Source organism: Bombina bombina, chromosome 8 (assembly GCF_027579735.1).
Source record: "Bombina bombina isolate aBomBom1 chromosome 8, aBomBom1.pri, whole genome shotgun sequence".
In the NCBI taxonomy this organism is placed as follows: Eukaryota; Metazoa; Chordata; class Amphibia; order Anura; family Bombinatoridae; genus Bombina; species Bombina bombina.
This window is the reverse complement of record NC_069506.1, coordinates 313,291,489-313,309,202: the sequence shown is the minus strand read 5'-3', so window position 1 is coordinate 313,309,202 and position 17,714 is coordinate 313,291,489. Positions and strand designations below refer to the sequence as shown.

General features: G+C 41.8%; 2 protein-coding genes across 2 annotated transcripts in view; one reads left to right on the top strand and one right to left on the bottom strand.

The window, feature by feature from the left end:
* The window catches only part of VPS26B (VPS26 retromer complex component B), a 60,939-nt gene extending 50,281 nt beyond the window's left edge, over positions 1-10,658 (bottom strand). The window contains exon 1 of the mRNA XM_053691511.1: positions 10,325-10,658. Within this exon, the coding sequence (XP_053547486.1) occupies positions 10,325-10,547 (223 nt within the window). The 5' untranslated portion in view covers positions 10,548-10,658. The remainder of the gene's footprint in view (positions 1-10,324) is intronic.
* A 242-nt stretch (positions 10,659-10,900) lies between these two features.
* Positions 10,901-17,714, top strand: part of NCAPD3 (non-SMC condensin II complex subunit D3) — a 273,275-nt gene continuing 266,461 nt past the window's right edge. Inside the window, exons 1-3 of the mRNA XM_053691510.1 lie at positions 10,901-11,011; positions 14,337-14,491; positions 16,645-16,807. Of these exons, the coding sequence (XP_053547485.1) occupies positions 10,945-11,011; positions 14,337-14,491; positions 16,645-16,807 (385 nt within the window). The 5' untranslated portion in view covers positions 10,901-10,944. The remainder of the gene's footprint in view (positions 11,012-14,336; positions 14,492-16,644; positions 16,808-17,714) is intronic.

Genomic DNA, 17,714 nt, shown 5'->3' with positions numbered 1-17,714 from the left:
CAGACTTGCATTTAAGCCAATCAGTGCTCACTCCTCTGTAAATTCACATGCATGAGCTCAATGTTATCTATATGACACACATGAACTAACGCCCTCCAGTGGTGAAAAACTGTCAAAATGCATTTAGATTAGAGGCGGCCTACAAGGTCTAAGAAATTAGCCTATGAACCTCCTAGATTTAGCTTTCAACTAAGAATACCAATAGAACAAAGCAAAATTTGTGATAAAGTAAATTTGAAAGTTATTTAAAATTACATGCCCTATCTGAATCATGAAAAAAAAAATTGGACTTGACTGTCCCTTTAATAATTGCAGTTTTTGTGAAGTGTTGTGGGCAAAATCCAGATTGCATTGGATGAAGGAGGGAGTTTAATTTGAGGAAATGTGATAAATGTGTATATACGAGCCCTTCCAGAAGTTTTGAGACGAGGGGGAGTAGGGTAATAGGGTGTTGGGGTTGGATGATGGATCAAGAGAAGATTTTTTTTTAAGGATAGGTGTAATTAGTGCATGTTTAAGGGAAGAGGGAAATATACCAGTGCTGAGGGAGAGATTAAAAATATGTCTGAGGATAGGAGTAAGAGTAGGAGAGAGGAGGGTATTTGTTAAGTGATGGGATCAAGGGGACAGGTAGTGAGGTGAGAGGAGGATATAAGGGCAGAAACTTCTTTCTCAATAGCAGGAGCAAAAAAGTCTGTGGTTAAACACAAATTGTATGCAAGTAAAAGTGCAATAATAAAATCCGCTAAGACATTAGTCCCTTTAAAAGTAGAATGTCACTAATGTACTATTACCTGCTCCTACATATTCTGTTTTTCACCACGTTGCTGTACAATATATCAGCTTTATTGTCAAGCTCTCTTGTAGTTAAAGGGATAGTGAAGTCAAAGCTAAACGTTCATAATTCAGATAGGGCAATTTTAAACAACTTTCCAATTCACTTTAATATTTAAAGTTGCTTTGCTCTCTTGGTATTCTTAGTTGAAAGCTAAACCTAGGTAGGCTCATATGCTAATTTCTAGGCCCTTTAAGGCCGCCTCTTATTTCAATGCATTTGACAATTTTCACAGCTAGAGGGCGTTAATTCATGTGTGCCATATAGATAACATTGTGCTCATGTCCGTGTAGTTACTTATGAGAGGGTACTGATTGGCTAAAATGCAAGTCTAATAAGGGGGCAGTCTGCAGAGGCTTAGATACAAGGTAAAAAGTGTATTAATGTAACCATGTCGATTATGCAAAAGTGGGGAATGAGTAATAAAGGGATTATCTATTTAAACAATAAAAATTCTGGGAGTTGACTGTCCCTTTAAATAATTCAATATTTAGCACAAAACACTAAAAACTAAAATGCTGAATTCTGTATTTTGGTACTTAATAGGAGACGCTAAAAGTAAAAAACTTCCATGATTCAGACAGAGCATACAATATTAAAAGAACTTTCCCATTTAATTCCATTATCAAAATGTGCATAGTCTTTTTGTATGCACAGTTTCTGGGTATCAGCTCCAACTGAGCATGTGCCAGAGTGCACAGTATAATATATGTATACGTTTTGTGATTAGCTGATAGCTGTCACATGATCTAGGGGGAGGGAAAATAGAATTAACCGATATATGGCAGACAAAAAATCTAATGCTCATTTGAAATTCAAAGTAAGTGGTATTGTATTGGTCTTTTTAATCTGTATTTGTCAATGAACTGTATTTAATGGCCCCTTTAAAAAAATAAAGCCATAAAGCCAGTTACAGTTGATGATAATGTTATTAAAGGGACACTGAACCCACATTTTTTTCTTTCATGATTCAGATAGAGAATGAAATGTTAAGCAACTTTCTAATTTACTCCCATTATCAATTTTTCTTTGTTCTCTTGCTATCTTTATTTTAAAAGCAGGAATGTAAATCTTAGAAGCCAGCCCATGTTAGGTTCAGCACCATGGATAGTGCTTGCTTAAGGAGGCTGACATTTACCCACCAATAAGCAAGCATAACCCAGGTTCTCAACCAAAAATGGGCCGGCTCCTATGCATCACATTCCTGCTTTTTAAATAAAGATAGCAAGAGAACGAAGAAAAATTTATAATAGGAGTAAATTAAGAAGTTGCTTAAAATTGCATGCTCTATCTGAATCATGAAAAAAAAATGGGTTTATTGTCCCTTTAAGGGTTATAAAGATGACAAATTGATCTTCTTTATAATATCAGATTGTGTTTAAATTGGAAATACTTCTATAATATAACGTATGCAGCCCAATAAATGATTTACATTTTTGTATCAGAGAATGCAGCACACATTTCAAGAGTGTTTTTTTGCATAAATAAGATACTTGCAGGTAATTAGCTTTGCATATAATCCTGCTCATTGTAGTCTTTGCTGAAGAGAATTCCTATGTAGTTAGCGTGCACGTATCTGGAGCACTACATGGTAGCAAACTGCTATTAGTGTTCTTGCAAACCAATAGCAATGCAAAAAGTATTCTAGCAAAACTGCTGCCATATAATGCTTCACATATGTGAATGATACCAAAGAACAAAGTACATTTGTTATTAAAAGTAAACTGGGGGGAAAAAAAAGATGTTCTATCTGAATCATGAAAGAAATATGTTGGGCTTCATGTCCCTTGAAAGACAAATAATCTCCATGGGTATCTGTGAAGATGCTCTACAACTAATTATTAAATATATTAAATATGATCATTTCACCTCCTGTGCAGCATTTTTTTGTTCTGTGAAGGACAAAATATAATCACAAATTATACAAAATGCCAAAGTATAAATGAATCATGGGGTAAACTAAAAATTCTGAAGAGCTTATATGAAAGGTAGGTTATGTAAAACTGTAACCATGGTAACAGATACAATCAGTGTGAGTTATCAAAATAATGATGGCATTGGCTACATACCCAGAATTCATTGCTTTACACCAACTTATTTAACAAGGTCATGGGCCTGAGGAAGACATATCTTCCTTTTTTAGTACTTAAAAGGGACAGTCTACACCTCAGTTATCTTAAAGTCTTACCTTAGATTAAGCTGCAAATATCCTCCTGCACACCCCTTTCTATATCATGCAGCAGGAACGGTAAAAAAGTTATTTTAAAAAGAATATATTTTCTCGCTACTTTGAAATGGCCACCAAACTCCACCCACTGATGATGTCACATCCGAGCTGCATATGGCATCCAATCACAAAAGCCTCACTAGTTGGATTCAGCAGGCTGTCAATGCTATTCAGCAGAGTGCCCAGATCATGACGTCATCAGTGGGTAGAGTGTGGCAGCCATTTCAAAGTGGCCAGAAACAATATCCTTTTTAAATAACTGTATTACTGTTCGTGCTGCATGAGGCTGTTTGTAGCTTAAAGGGACACTGAACCCAATTTTTTTCTTTCATGATTCAGATAGAGGATGCAATTTTAAGCAACTTTCTCATTTACTCCTATTCATTTTTCTTTGTTCTCTTGGTATCTTTATTTGAAAAAAGCAGGAATGTAAACTTACCAGCCGGACCATTTTTAGTTCAGAACTCTGTGTAGCGCTTGCTGATTCGTAGCTACATTTAGCCACCAATCAGCAAAACGCTACTCAAGTGCTGAACCAAAGATGAACAAAAGTTGCATGCTCTATCTGAATCACGAAAGAAAAAAATTTGGGTTCAGTATCCCTTTAATCTAACGTAAGACTTTAAGATGACTAAGGATGAAGACTGTCCGTTTAAAGGGACATAAAACCAAACATTTTCTTTCATGATTCAGATAGAATAAAGAATAACATGAGGAGGCAAAAATGTATATTAGAAGTAAAATGGAAGGTTTTTTTAAAATTGTATTCTCTATCTGAATCATGAAAGAAAAAATGTGGTGTTTCATGTCCCTTTAATATAAGCACATCTGTATTACATGCAAGTATACTTGACAAAATTATATGAAACTCAGTAACAAACCAAATTATGTGCACAATGTGATACATAACAGGAATTTATAGAGAAACGTCCATGATTCAATGGCTGTCTGTATTAGCAAAACCTTCTACATTGATTATTTCTTACAGAAAACACGACTAGAAAGCTCTATAGTGCTTCATAAAAATTACTAAACCAGTGATGGTGGAAGATAGATGGTAAAATCGTGTCATATCCTCCTTAATGCTTTCAATATTAATAGGGCCCTCAGAACTTCATTTTATTTGGAAACTGATAGTTCTGGGACACAAGAATACAACTATGTGTATGTAACATATTAATCATTTTTCTTATCCTGTGCCTCTTTCTAATAAAACTATGCTACTGGTGTAATCCATGCATGTTCTACTCTAGACATTAGCAAAAACAAAACACTACCGTGGCTCTTTGAAAATGCTACAAACTGGATTTCAGTATACAACCGATGGACAGTCCTCCAACGTACCGCGCTTTCTACAGCTTCACTCTGCAATTTAGCAACCCCAAACAGACACCCCTCTTACAGACATTTTATTTTGAGTGTCTTTATATTTTACAGTCTTTTTGCTAAGACCCCACCCCCCAATTCTGCTCACACAATGTGCTTTATAAACTCAGTTAAACAACAGCCACTGGATTATTCCTATATTAACATTAAAACCCATACTGTTTGAAGGATGAACAAGCAAAATCATGCTCTAGGTACTATGTGATTACAACCACAATACTGGAAGCCGGCAGTAAAATCTCCCCCCCCCCCCATTACTCAAACGTCCTGTGGACTGAACATTCTGCAGCTCTCTGTCATGTGTTCTCACTTACCGAAATGCCCTATGAACTCTGCTCAGCAGATCTCTAGGTTTGCACTATGGACTGGGTCTTGAATGTCTGACAGTCCCCCATCCTGCCCTGGCTCTCAGTGTGCCAAAATTATGCCTCCTGAATATGACATCCCAGTTTTGTCTCAATGCATTGCCCCTTTAGCTGCCTGCCCTATTAAGTCTAATTGTGTCTGTGTCACCCCCTATTTCCCTCTCACCACTATCTCCAAAATAACTCACCCATCTGCCCTAATAATTTAATAGAGACCCATTGTACACCAGCCACTATAACTTCAGTTTTGTCTCCCTAGACTCCCTGCCAGTATGCCAATCTCCCCCCTCTGCCCCTTCCAATATTTTTGTCTCAGTATGCCAGCCTCCCCCCTCCCAATATTTCTGTCTCAGTATGCCAGCCTCCCCCCTCCCAATATTTCTGTCTCAGTATGCCAGCCTCCCCACACCCAATATTTCTGTCTCAGTATGCCAGCCTCCCCACTCCCAATATTTCTGTCTCAGTATGCCAGCCTCCCCACTCCCAATATTTCTGTCTCAGTATGCCAGCCTCCCCACTCCCAATATTTCTGTCTCAGTATGCCAGCCTCCCCACTCCCAATATTTCTGTCTCAGTATGCCAGCCTCCCCACTCCCAATATTTCTGTCTCAGTATGCCAGCCTCCCCACTTCCAATATTTCTGTCTCAGTATGCCAGCCTCCCCACTCCCAATATTTCTGTCTCAGTATGCCAGCCTCCCCACTCCCAATATTTCTGTCTCAGTATGCCAGCCTCCCCACTCCCAATATTTCTGTCTCAGTATGCCAGCCTCCCCACTCCCAATATTTCTGTCTCAGTATGCCAGCCTCCGGCAGTTCCCCTTCCAATATTTCTGTCTCAGCATGCCAGACTCCCCCCTCTGCCTCTTCCAATATTTCTGTCTCAGTATGCCAGCCTCCCCCTCTGCCTCTTCCAATATTTCTGTCTCAGTATGCCAGCCTCCCCCTCTGCCTCTTCCAATATTTCTGTCTCAGTATGCCAGCCTCCCCCTCTGCCTCTTCCAATATTTCTGTCTCAGTATGCCAGCCTCCCCCTCTGCCTCTTCCAATATTTCTGTCTCAGTATGCCAGCCTCCCCCTCTGCCTCTTCCAATATTTCTGTCTCAGTATGCCAGTCTTCCCCCTCTGCCCCTTCCAATATTTCTGTCTCAGTATGCCAGCCTCCCCCTCTGCCTCTTCCAATATTTCTGTCTCAGTATGCCAGCCTCCCCCTCTGCCTCTTCCAATATTTCTGTCTCAGTATGCCAGCCTCCCCCTCTGCCTCTTCCAATATTTCTGTCTCAGTATGCCAGCCTCTGCCTCTTCCAATATTTCTGTCTCAGTATGCCAGCCTCCCCCTCTGCCTCTTCCAATATTTCTGTCTCAGTATGCCAGCCTCCCCCTCTGCCTCTTCCAATATTTCTGTCTCAGTATGCCAGCCTCCCCCTCTGCCTCTTCCAATATTTCTGTCTCAGTATCCCAGCCTCCCCCTCTTCCAATATTTCTGTCTCAGTATGCCAGCCTCCCCCTCTTCCAATATTTCTGTCTCAGTATGCCAGCCTCCCCCTCCGCCTCTTCCAATATTTCTGTCTCAGTATGCCAGCCTCCCCCCTCCGCCTCTTCCAATATTTCTGTCTCAGTATGCCAGTCTTCCCCCTCTGCCCCTTCCAATATTTCTGTCTCAGTATGCCAGCCTCCCCCTCTGCCTCTTCCAATATTTCTGTCTCAGTATGCCAGCCTCCCCCTCTGCCTCTTCCAATATTTCTGTCTCAGTATGCCAGCCTCCCCCTCTGCCTCTTCCAATATTTCTGTCTCAGTATGCCAGCCTCCCCCTCTGCCTCTTCCAATATTTCTGTCTCAGTATGCCAGCCTCCCCCTCTGCCTCTTCCAATATTTCTGTCTCAGTATGCCAGCCTCCCCCTCTGCCTCTTCCAATATTTCTGTCTCAGTATGCCAGCCTCCCCCTCTGCCTCTTCCAATATTTCTGTCTCAGTATGCCAGCCTCCCCCTCTGCCTCTTCCAATATTTCTGTCTCAGTATGCCAGCCTCCCCCTCTGCCTCTTCCAATATTTCTGTCTCAGTATGCCAGCCTCCCCCTCTGCCTCTTCCAATATTTCTGTCTCAGTATGCCAGCCTCCCCCTCTGCCTCTTCCAATATTTCTGTCTCAGTATGCCAGCCTCCCCCTCTGCCTCTTCCAATATTTCTGTCTCAGTATGCCAGCCTCCCCCTCTGCCTCTTCCAATATTTCTGTCTCAGTATGCCAGCCTCCCCCTCTGCCTCTTCCAATATTTCTGTCTCAGTATGCCAGCCTCCCCCTCTGCCTCTTCCAATATTTCTGTCTCAGTATGCCAGCCTCCCCCTCTGCCTCTTCCAATATTTCTGTCTCAGTATGCCAGCCTCCCCTTCTGCCTCTTCCAATATTTCTGTCTCAGTATGCCAGCCTCCCCCTCTGCCTCTTCCAATATTTCTGTCTCAGTATGCCAGCCTCCCCCTCTGCCTCTTCCAATATTTCTGTCTCAGTATGCCAGCCTCCCCCTCTGCCTCTTCCAATATTTCTGTCTCAGTATGCCAGCCTCCCCCTCTGCCTCTTCCAATATTTCTGTCTCAGTATGCCAGCCTCCCCCTCTGCCTCTTCCAATATTTCTGTCTCAGTATGCCAGCCTCCCCCTCTGCCTCTTCCAATATTTCTGTCTTAGTATGCCAGCCTCCCCCCCCCCCCGCTTCTTCCAATATTTATGTCTTAGTATGCCAGCCTCCCCCCCCCCCCGCCTCTTCCAATATTTCTGTCTTAGTATGCCAGCCTCCCCCCCTTCCAATATTTCTGTCTCAGTATGCCAGCCTTCCCCCCGCCTCTTCCAATATTTCTGTCTCAGAATGCCAGCCTCCCCCGCCTCTTCCAATATTTCTGTCTCAGTATGCCATCCTAACCCCCTCCGCTCCTTCCAATATTTCTGTCTCAGTATGCCAGCCTCCCCCCACTTCCAATATTTCTGTCTCAGTATGCCAGCCTCCCGCCTCCGCCTCTTCCAATATTCCTGTCTCAGTATGCCAGCCCCCCTCCGCCTCAGTATGCCAGCCTTCCGATGTCCCCTTAACTATATTTGTATCTCAGTATGCCAGCCTCCTTCCCTTCGCCTCTTCCAATATTTCTGTCTCAGTATGCCAGCCCCCCCCTTCGCCTCTTCCAATATTTCTGTCTCAGTATGCCAGCCTTTCGCCTCTTCCAATATTTCTGTCTCAGTATGCCAGTCCCCCCCCCTTCCAATATTTCTGTCTCAGTATGCCACCCCCCCCTTCGCCTCTTCCAATATTTCTGTCTCAGTATGCCAGCCTCCCCCATCTGCCTCTTCCAATATTTCTGTCTCAGTATGCCAGCCTCCCCCTCTGCCTCTTCCAATATTTCTGTCTCAGTATGCCAGCCTCCCCCTCTGCCTCTTCCAATATTTCTGTCTCAGTATGCCAGCCTTCATCATGTCTTCCTCTGTCACAATAATCCTCCCTCAGTGCAGGTGTATAACCACCGGCACCCTCTAACCTCCCTGAACCACTGCTGCTCCTGTCATTCTCTGTTCCCACAGTCTCTCACCTCCCTGCTGCTCCTGTCATTCTCTGTTCCCACAGTCTCTCACCTCCCTGCTGCTCCTGTCATTCTCTGTTCCCAAAGTCTCTCACCTCCCTGAGCCCCTGTCATTCTCTGTTAGTTCCCATAGTCTCTCACCTCCCTGAGCCCCTGTCATTCTCTGTTAGTTCCCATAGTCTCTCACCTCCCTGCACCCCTACTGCTCCTGTCATTCTCTGTTAGTTCCCATAGTCTCTCACCTCCCTGCGCCCCTGCTACTCCAGTCATTCTCTGTTAGTTCCCATAGTCTCACACCTCCCTGCGCCCCTGCTACTCCTGTCATTCTCTGTTAGTTCCCATATTCTCTCACCTCCCTGCGCCCCTGCTACTCCAGTCATTCTCTGTTAGTTCCCATAGTCTCTCACTTCCCTGCGCCCCTGCTGCTCCTGTTATTCTCTGTTAGTTCCCATAGTCTCTCATCTCCCTGCGCCCCTGCTGCTCCTGTCATTCTCTGTTAGTTCCCATAGTCTCTCACCTCCCTGCGCCCCTGCTGCTCCTGTCATTCTCTGTTAGTTCACATAGTCGCTCACCTCCCTGTGTCCCTTCTGCTCCTGTCATTCTCTGTTAGTTCCCATAGTCTCTCACCTCCCTGCACCCCTGCTGCTCCAGTCATTCTCTGTTAGTTCCCATAATCTCTCACCTCCCTGCACCCCTGCTTCTCCAGTCATTCTGTTAGTTCCCAGTCTCTCACCTCCCTGCACCCCTGCTGCTCCAGTCATTCTCTGTTAGTTCCCAGTCTCTCACCTCCCTGCTGCTCCTGTCATTTTCTGTTAGTTCACATAGTCTCTCACCTCCCTGTGCCCCTCATGCTCCTGTCATTCTCTGTTAGTTCCCAATCTCTCACCTCCATGCACCCCTGCTGCTCCAGTCATTCTCTGTTAGTTCCCAGTCTCTCACCTCCCTGCTGCTCCTGTCATTCTCTGTTAGTTCACAGTCTCTCACCTCCCTGCGCCCCTGCTGCTCCTGTCATTCTCTGTTCCCACAGACTCTCACCTCCCTGCGCCCCTGTCATTCTCTGTTAGTTCCCATAGTCTCTCACCTCCCTGCGCCCCTGCTGCTCCTGTCATTCTCTGTTAGTTCACAGTCTCTCACCTCCCTGCGCCCCTGCTGCTCCTGTCATTCTCTGTTCCCACAGACTCTCACCTCCCTGCGCCCCTGTCATTCTCTGTTAGTTCCCATAGTCTCTCACCTCCCTGCGCCCCTGCTGCTCCTGTCATTTTCTGTTAGTTCCCATAGTCTCTCACCTCCCTGCTGCCCCTGTCATTCTCTGTTAGTTCCCAGTCTCTCACCTCCCTACGCCCCTGTCATTCTCTGTTAGTTCACATAGTCTCTCACCTCCCTGCGCCCCTGCTGCTCCTGTCATTCTCTGTTAGTTCCCATAGTCTCTCACCTCCCTGCACCCCTGCTGCTCCAGTCATTCTCTGTTAGTTCCCAGTCTCTCACCTCCCTGCGCCCCTGCTGCTCCTGTCATTCTCTGTTAGTTCCCATAGTCTCTCACCTCCCTGCACCCCTGCTGCTCCAGTCATTCTCTGTTAGTTCCCAGTCTCTCAGCTCCCTGCGTCCATACTGCTCCAGTCATTCTCTGTTAGTTCCCAGTCTCTCACCTCCCTGCGCCCCTGCTGCTCCTGTCATTCTCTGTTAGTTCACATAGTCTCTCACCTCCCTGCGCCCCTGCTGCTCCTGTCATTTTCTGTTAGTTCCCACAGACTCTCACCTCCCTGCGCCCCTGCTGCTCCTGTCATTTTCTGTTAGTTCCCACAGACTCTCACCTCCCTGCGCCCCTGCTGCTCCTGTCATTCTCTGTTAGTTCCCAGTCTCACACCTCAGCGCGCCCCTAGTGCTCCCGTCATCCTCACACAACCCCCTCTGCTCCACCTTCAGCTTCTAAGGCACTGGCCCCGAGTCACACTCACCTATCTGCCCTATGAACTCTATTTTGAGCCCCTGGTGCTCCAGCCGCTTGCCGGGGTTCCGCAAGTTAACGGTGACCCGTCCGGACACAGTTTCCCCGTCATAGAACAGATAGTATTTGTCCTTTTTGCCGTCCTCAGTCTTGTGCTCCACCCGGCGCCTGCTTTCCGCATCAGTCAACGCAATATCTAGCTCCGCGGCCGGCCCAAAGCCAAAGAAGCTCATGGCGACGGCCCCGGGAAATAAAAAAGCGAGGACACTGTGCAGGTCTGGAATCACCAGAATAGGATGCGCGGTACCTACTACTCCGCAGAGCCCGGTAGGTTCCTCTGTACACTGCGCACGCGCGGAGAATACTACACATGCGCAGCCCCTGACACTTGCAAGTAGCCAACCTGGACATAAACCCCGCGCGTGCGCACAATGTACATATTTTTGCCTGCTATAGTCATGACAGCTGCCAGTAACCAGCATGGCGATTGTGTGCCTATTACGCTATTTGTTAGTGTCCGCGCTCTCGGGTTGCGTTGTTGGAAGTGATTGGCTGTTTTGTGTAGAGTTTTGGCGCCGGGTAGTAACGGAGAAGCTCTGAAAGTAAAGTTTCAGGCAGCAGAAGGGACTGATGTGTGACAGGGAAGCGGTGGTGCTGGAGGCCCTTGGCCGCTGTGGGCTGCGAGGGCTTAGTCAAGGTAAGTATTCAGGGGCAAATACATGAAACCCCAAATGTTTCTCTATTGATTCAGATTGACAGCTTTCCAATTTACTTCTATCATCTAATTTGCTTCCTTCTTTTGGTATCTTTTTTTGGAAAGAATACCTAGGTTGGCTCAGGCAGCTGGGAGCTAGCTACTGATTGACCGCTGCTCATATATGCTCAATGGCTTACAGATGTGTACAGCTAGCAATAAGTAGTTTGTTGCTGCTCCTTCAATAAAGGATACCGTGAAAATGAAACAAAATTGATAATAGAAGTAAACTGGAATTTTTTTTTTATTTATTGTTCGCTCTGGATCATGAAAGACAAATTTTTGGGTTTCTTGGTTGCCAGAGTAAACTGCAGCAAATTGCTCTGTAATGTTTAGCACAAGGGGTTAATGTTGTCTAAGACGGATACTAGACCAAGAGGTGATGAACTGCAGTAGGAAGACAGAAACGCCTTGACGCAACATATCAGGGTAGGCGGCAGACACATAACCCCTAGTAATCGGCAGAAACTCAAATCTTGTTATGGTAACAACCTGGGATCTTTATTTTTTTTTGTTAAAGGGACACTGAACCCAAATTTTGTCTTTCGTGATTCAGATAGAGCATGCAAATTTAAACAACTTTCTAATTTACTCCTATTATCAATTTTTCTTTGTTCTCTTGCTTTCTTTATTTGAAAAAGAAGGCATCTAAGCTATTTTTTGGTTCAGAACCATGGAAAGTACTTGTTTAATGGTGGGTGAATTTATCCACCAATCAGCAAGAACAGCACAGTGTGTTCACCAAAAATGGGCCGGCATCTAAACTTACATTCTTGCATTTCAAATAAAGATACCAAGAGAATGAAGAGAATTTTATAATAGGAGTAAATTAGAAAGTTGCTTAAAATTGCATGCTCTATCTGAATCACGAAACAAAAAATGTGGGTTCAGTGTCCCTTTAAGATAAATTGTGATCTCCTGTAAAGGACAAATGTGCTATTTTATGTGTTATTGTAAATACATGACCTAGTTTAACCCTTTCGTGACAGGGTTAAAGTGTCTACATCGGAACACCTGTTCCGATGTAGACAAATTGAAACTACGCGATCGTGCATACGATCGCGAGATTTCAATTATTGGATCGCATCTGGGGGGCGTCCCTACAACCCTAGGAACGCCCTCCAGACCGCGATCAAGTCCTTGAAGCGCAGAAGGCTTCAGGACAGCCGTTTGATATGACGTTCTATTCCGTCATAACGACTTTAAAGCCCAGTGTAAATATGACGGAATAGAACGGCATAACGGCGTTAAAAGGTTAATATACCTGATGTGCTGTTTAGAGCAGTGTATGTATGTATGTGTGTGTGACGTGTGTATATATATATATATATATATATAATGTGTGTGTGTATATGTATATGTATATATATGTATATATATATATTGTGTATGTGTGTATCCCCTGTTTGATCTTTGGTTGTGTTGGGTATAGGGTCATTTTGTTAAGAGTGCGGTTCATATGGACTGTTAGTACCTTTTACGGTAGAGATTTTTCACATAATGTTCCACAAGAAATGTGCAAGTGTGCCCTGGATAAAAGGTTATCCTGACGTTATGCTACTACAGAAATGGTTTGCACCATTGGACATCAAATATCGCCCTTGTTGTTGGGATGTTTCTGGTGGTGCAAAGAGGTTAACATTTTGGATGCTAGAAATGGCTGCAGTTATCAAGGGGGTTAAATACTGAGATTGTAATTAATGCTTAATCATGCAAATAAAAACATAACAATATATCTGAATTGTTTCTTTTTTCATGTAATTGTAATCTGAAAATTGCACATTTTCTTGTCCAGAAAAAGAGTATATGACAAGTTTCACAAGCAAAAGAACCTGTCGCATATCTATCCCTAATTTGCAGTTTATCTTATCATTTCTGCTGAGGCCAAACAATAATTTTGTTAACAAATTGACAGTGGCAATCTCAGTCATCTATGTACTTGAGTCTGGATTGGCTTCTCCACATAAGGAAAGTGGTGGATGGAGATTTACCTTTCAAAAATCATTGCTGCAGGCAAAGTGTTAATCTCTTCCATTAATGTTTACACTCGGCTGATAGATATATATATATAATTACAATATTGCAGACAGTGTTATGATTACAAACTAGTTTGCTGTATCTTTTCTACCAAATAACAGCTGTGCAGCATTTATTAACAGTATGAAGGGGTTAACTTCACTGCCTCAGACTGGTTTGGTTGAGCCCTTTGCATGCCAGGGGCGCAGTATTTGATAATTGTTTTGGCATATGGGGAGTTAGGTATGTTGCAATAGACAATCACTACTATCCACTAGCACTTTGGGTTTTCTTTATAGCTGCATTTAAACAGAAAATTAAATGAATGAACTCAGAGGCCACAGTAGAAATTTAAAGCTCATTAAGTTACTGACATCAAATATTGGTAATGTTTGTTAAGCTGAAAGAAGTGTGTTTCCTGTGGAGTTCAGTAATTGACATGTGCATGGACCAAAAGTTGTTTACAAATTGAAAATTAAGTTATCAGAGCAGTGAGGATCAGTATTTGGAGCGTCAGGAAAATATTTTATAGGGTAATGCTGGTCTCCACTGGTGCCAGATTTTGGATGGTCAAAATGTTGTAATATTTGTTTTGTCAACGAATGTTCGGTCCAGCAGTTAGATTGGCAAGGTATTGTGGGCTGTTTGATTATGCAAATTTATTTTTTAGTGCCAGTTGATGGATGTGCGGAATGTTGTTTGTGCCAGTTCATGGATGCATTGGCTATTGTGGAATTTTGTTGGTGCCAGTTGAGGGATGCGCTGGCTGTTGGGGAATGTTGTTGGTGCCAATTGATGGATGCGCGGGCTGTTGCGAAATGTTGTTGGTGCCAGTTGATGGATGCATTGGCTATTGTGGAATGATGTTGGTGCCAGTTGATAGAGGGTCTGGGTATGATTAAACACAGTAAAAATGTCTTGAGATATGAGCTAATTAAAATTAGCTGCCGTCTTCATCTAAAACTATTTAAAGTGATTATATTAAAGAGTTGTGCTTTTATAAAACTAAAAACTATAGATAAGAAAGCAAAACATCTATTTCTATAAACTATACAAATGTAATGCTAAAATCATGTATAAAAAACCCCTAATATGATTAAAACTAATATACATAATCCATGTATTAAAAAAACCAAACTTTAAATTTTTAGTTTATACTGGGACAGTCACTTACACATTAATATGATTTATGCTTCTGGACTCTGCAGTATTCTACCAAATTATAAATATTCTGCTTTTTTTTTTTCTTCAGCCTGGGTGGATTCAGTATGGGAACTGGACTTTACAGAGACGGAACCTCTGGATCCCAGAGTGGAATCGGTGATCGCAGAAAATGGGTTGGAAGTGTTCAACAACTTGTATGAGAGCCTCTTACCATTTGTTTCTGAAGATCAAGAGAACCAGCGGGTACAGTAGTCATTGTACAGTTGTTTTAAATAATGAATCTTAAACGTATAGAAGAAAAAGGGCAAAAACACCATAAATAATTTTTGATGTGATATAACCCAGAATTCGGTAGTTCAGCGAAAGCGCTTTACATTGTATGATTCCCAGAGCAGTGTGTGATTTCCTAGGGGACAAAAAGCACTTTTTTGCTTTAGTTTAAAATGCATTTACAGTTTTTTCTAAAATGTACATTCTTTCTTTTAAAAAATCAGCACGTGAACAAGCAGTCCTTGGGGCCCAGTTATATACACACATGCACTTAGCTTAAAGGGACAGTTAACACCAGAATTTTTGTTTTAACAGATAGATAATCCCTTAATTACCAATTCCCCAGTTTTGCATAACCAACACAGTTATAATTATACACGTTTTACCTCTGTAATTACCTTGTATCTAAGCCTCAGCAGACTGCCCCCTTATTTCAGTTCTTTTGACAAATTTGCATTTTAGCCAATCAGGGCTGTCTCCATGGTAATTTCACGTGCATGAGCTCAATGTTATCTATATGAAACACGTGAACCAATGCCCTCTAGTGGTGAAAAACTATCAGAATGCATTCAGATTAGTGGCGGCCTTCGAGGTCTAAGAAATTAGCATATGAACTTCCTAGGTTTAGCTTTCAACTAAGAATACCAAGAGAACAAAGCAAAATTGGTGATAAAAGTAAATTGTAAAGTTGTTTAAAATCACATTCCCTATTTGAATCATGAAAGTTTTTTTTTTGGACTTTACTGTCCCTTTAAATTAAAAGGCTTTAAAGGGAAATTAAACACTTTTGAGATTGTAATATAAAATAATAGATAGTAAAACCACTTTTTTGTTTTTTTTTTTTTTGTTTTTTTTTTCCCTCTTGAAAATTGCAAAACAATGGTCATGTTACTGGAGTAGACCAGGCTTACAAGGCATTTTGCTGGGCAACAAGTCCAGAGTGGCTCCTCCAAATAAGAAAAGTAGAATGGGGAGTTTATTTTAAAAAACAGTTGCAGCAACCAGCTGTTAATGTGTTCAAGAACAATTCATACTTATTTAATTTATTGCAAAATTGCAGCCTTTTTTTTTTTTTTACTTTACAAGGTATTTACTGTCACTTTAACATAACCTTTTTTATGCAAATATAAAATTGCATTCTTTGGCCTCAGTGTGCACTGTTTCTTCCTGTTCTTATATTAAACACTAAAGGAACCCTTTACTAGATATCCATAATAAAGAGAGCACTCTCTGGGACTTGATGCAAATTCACCTTTTACTAAGTGAACGTTTTCGGGGTGTTCCTTACTTCTTCAGAAATATAAAAGCAAAAAGGATTGTGTGTTTGATTTAAAAAAAAAAAAAGAAAAGAAAAGTTTATTGAAAGCCAAAGTTATACCGTACAAATTGAGGAATAAACAGCTTCCGAGTACATTTATACCAATGATTTACACATTTTTGATAGAACATTTAGGGAGAGGGGAAGCAAGATAATTTCAAAATTATAACCAAAGATAAATAGTAGTTTGGTACTGTTAGAAATGGTGTGGTAGATAAGTGTGGAGCCATTTTTATTATATATTGTGTATTCAATGCGTGTCATATGTCTAAAAAGGGGGTAACACCTCAAAAACGTTCACTTAGTAAAGTTGATTTTGCAACAATTCCCAGAACTGGGTTTAAGATTTTTTTTTTTTCTCCTTTTATGTAGAAAAAAAGTATAATATTTCAAAAAGTTAGGAGTCTGAAGTAAAATATTTTGTTCTTGCACTATATATTTCTATTGCAGCTAGTTCTCTAATCCTAGTACGTAAGCGGCTCTCTAGGGTATGATTACTGTGTAGCGGAGCTCCAGTCCTATCACTAAGCAGCGGCACAGAGCATGCTGCTTCAGAAGTACTTAGTATAGACACCACACTTGCTATTTGCTTTACCTCCTGCCTATTAATCTCATAGAGGCAGCCGAGGGTGATGACCAATAAAACCCAGACTTTTAAAGTAAGTTTCCAACAGAAATCCATTGCGAGGGGTAATAATATAATGTATTACCTCCATTATTAACTTCTTTGCTCTTTTATGATGTTTTTGTAAGTCTGCCATCAATTTAATGTTTCTAATTTATTTTTTATTAATTTGTTTTCTTGTAGAGTGTCTGGGTACTGTTTGCTGAAAATGACATTTGCCGAAACTCCCTGGTTGCTGTGCTATATCATTTCCTACAGACTGGAGAGAGCAAAAAGGCTGGTGTCATGCAGAAGGTGTTTGCCCTACATGCTGCTGGCCTGTACTTCCTGCTTCTGGAGATCCCAGGTAACTGTGCCACATATTGCTTGTTCTGTATGTTTAAGTACCTGGGTATTAACGCTGTGATAAACTTGAATGCTTTGATTATTATTTTTTTTAAACCCTATTATTTATAGGTAACATACCTGTAAGAATGATGTACTGTTTTAAAGGATGACATTTAGAGATGGTGTGATTAAGGCATTTCCTTTCTCTTTATTTGTTGTGGTGTAAACAAGAGCCATCTCCTCTGATATTTCAGAGCTGATTGGATTTAACCCTAGAGTGAAATATGTTAGAGGGGAAAGCAGCAAGGTTCTACAGTACAATTAACTGGCAATTTTTTATCCTGAAATTTAAAGGGATATGAAACCCACATTTTTGCTTTCACTGTTCAGAAAGAAAATGGGATTTTAAATACGTTTCCAGTTTACTTCTGTTATCTTTTTGTTTTGTTCTTTTGGTATCCTTTTGTTGAAAAATATACCTTGGTAGGCTCAGGAGCTGCCGATTGGTGACTGCACATGTTGCTTCTTCAACAAAGGATAGAAAAAGAAACACATTTGATAATAGTAAAAGTTAATTGAAAAGTTGTTTTAAAATTGTATGCTCTGTCTGAGTAATGGGGAAAAAAAAAAGATAGGTCTCTGCTTTTTATAGTGTGTCACATAGAGGGCCTACTTACTGAATAACTGTATTAATTGCACGGCATGTACACTATGTCAAGAACAGTATGTGGGTCGTACCACCAGTGAGGTTTGCGTTAGGAGATGTGAGCATTTCTCTACTGATACCCCTTGCTCTGATTTTACAAAACATTTTTTGATATACACCACAAATAGGTCATTCATTTTATAAGGTAATAGAGCTACTAAGATGCTTCGTTTTTTGTGCGTGCGTGGGTGGTGATCACACAACCAAATGATTTCAGAGG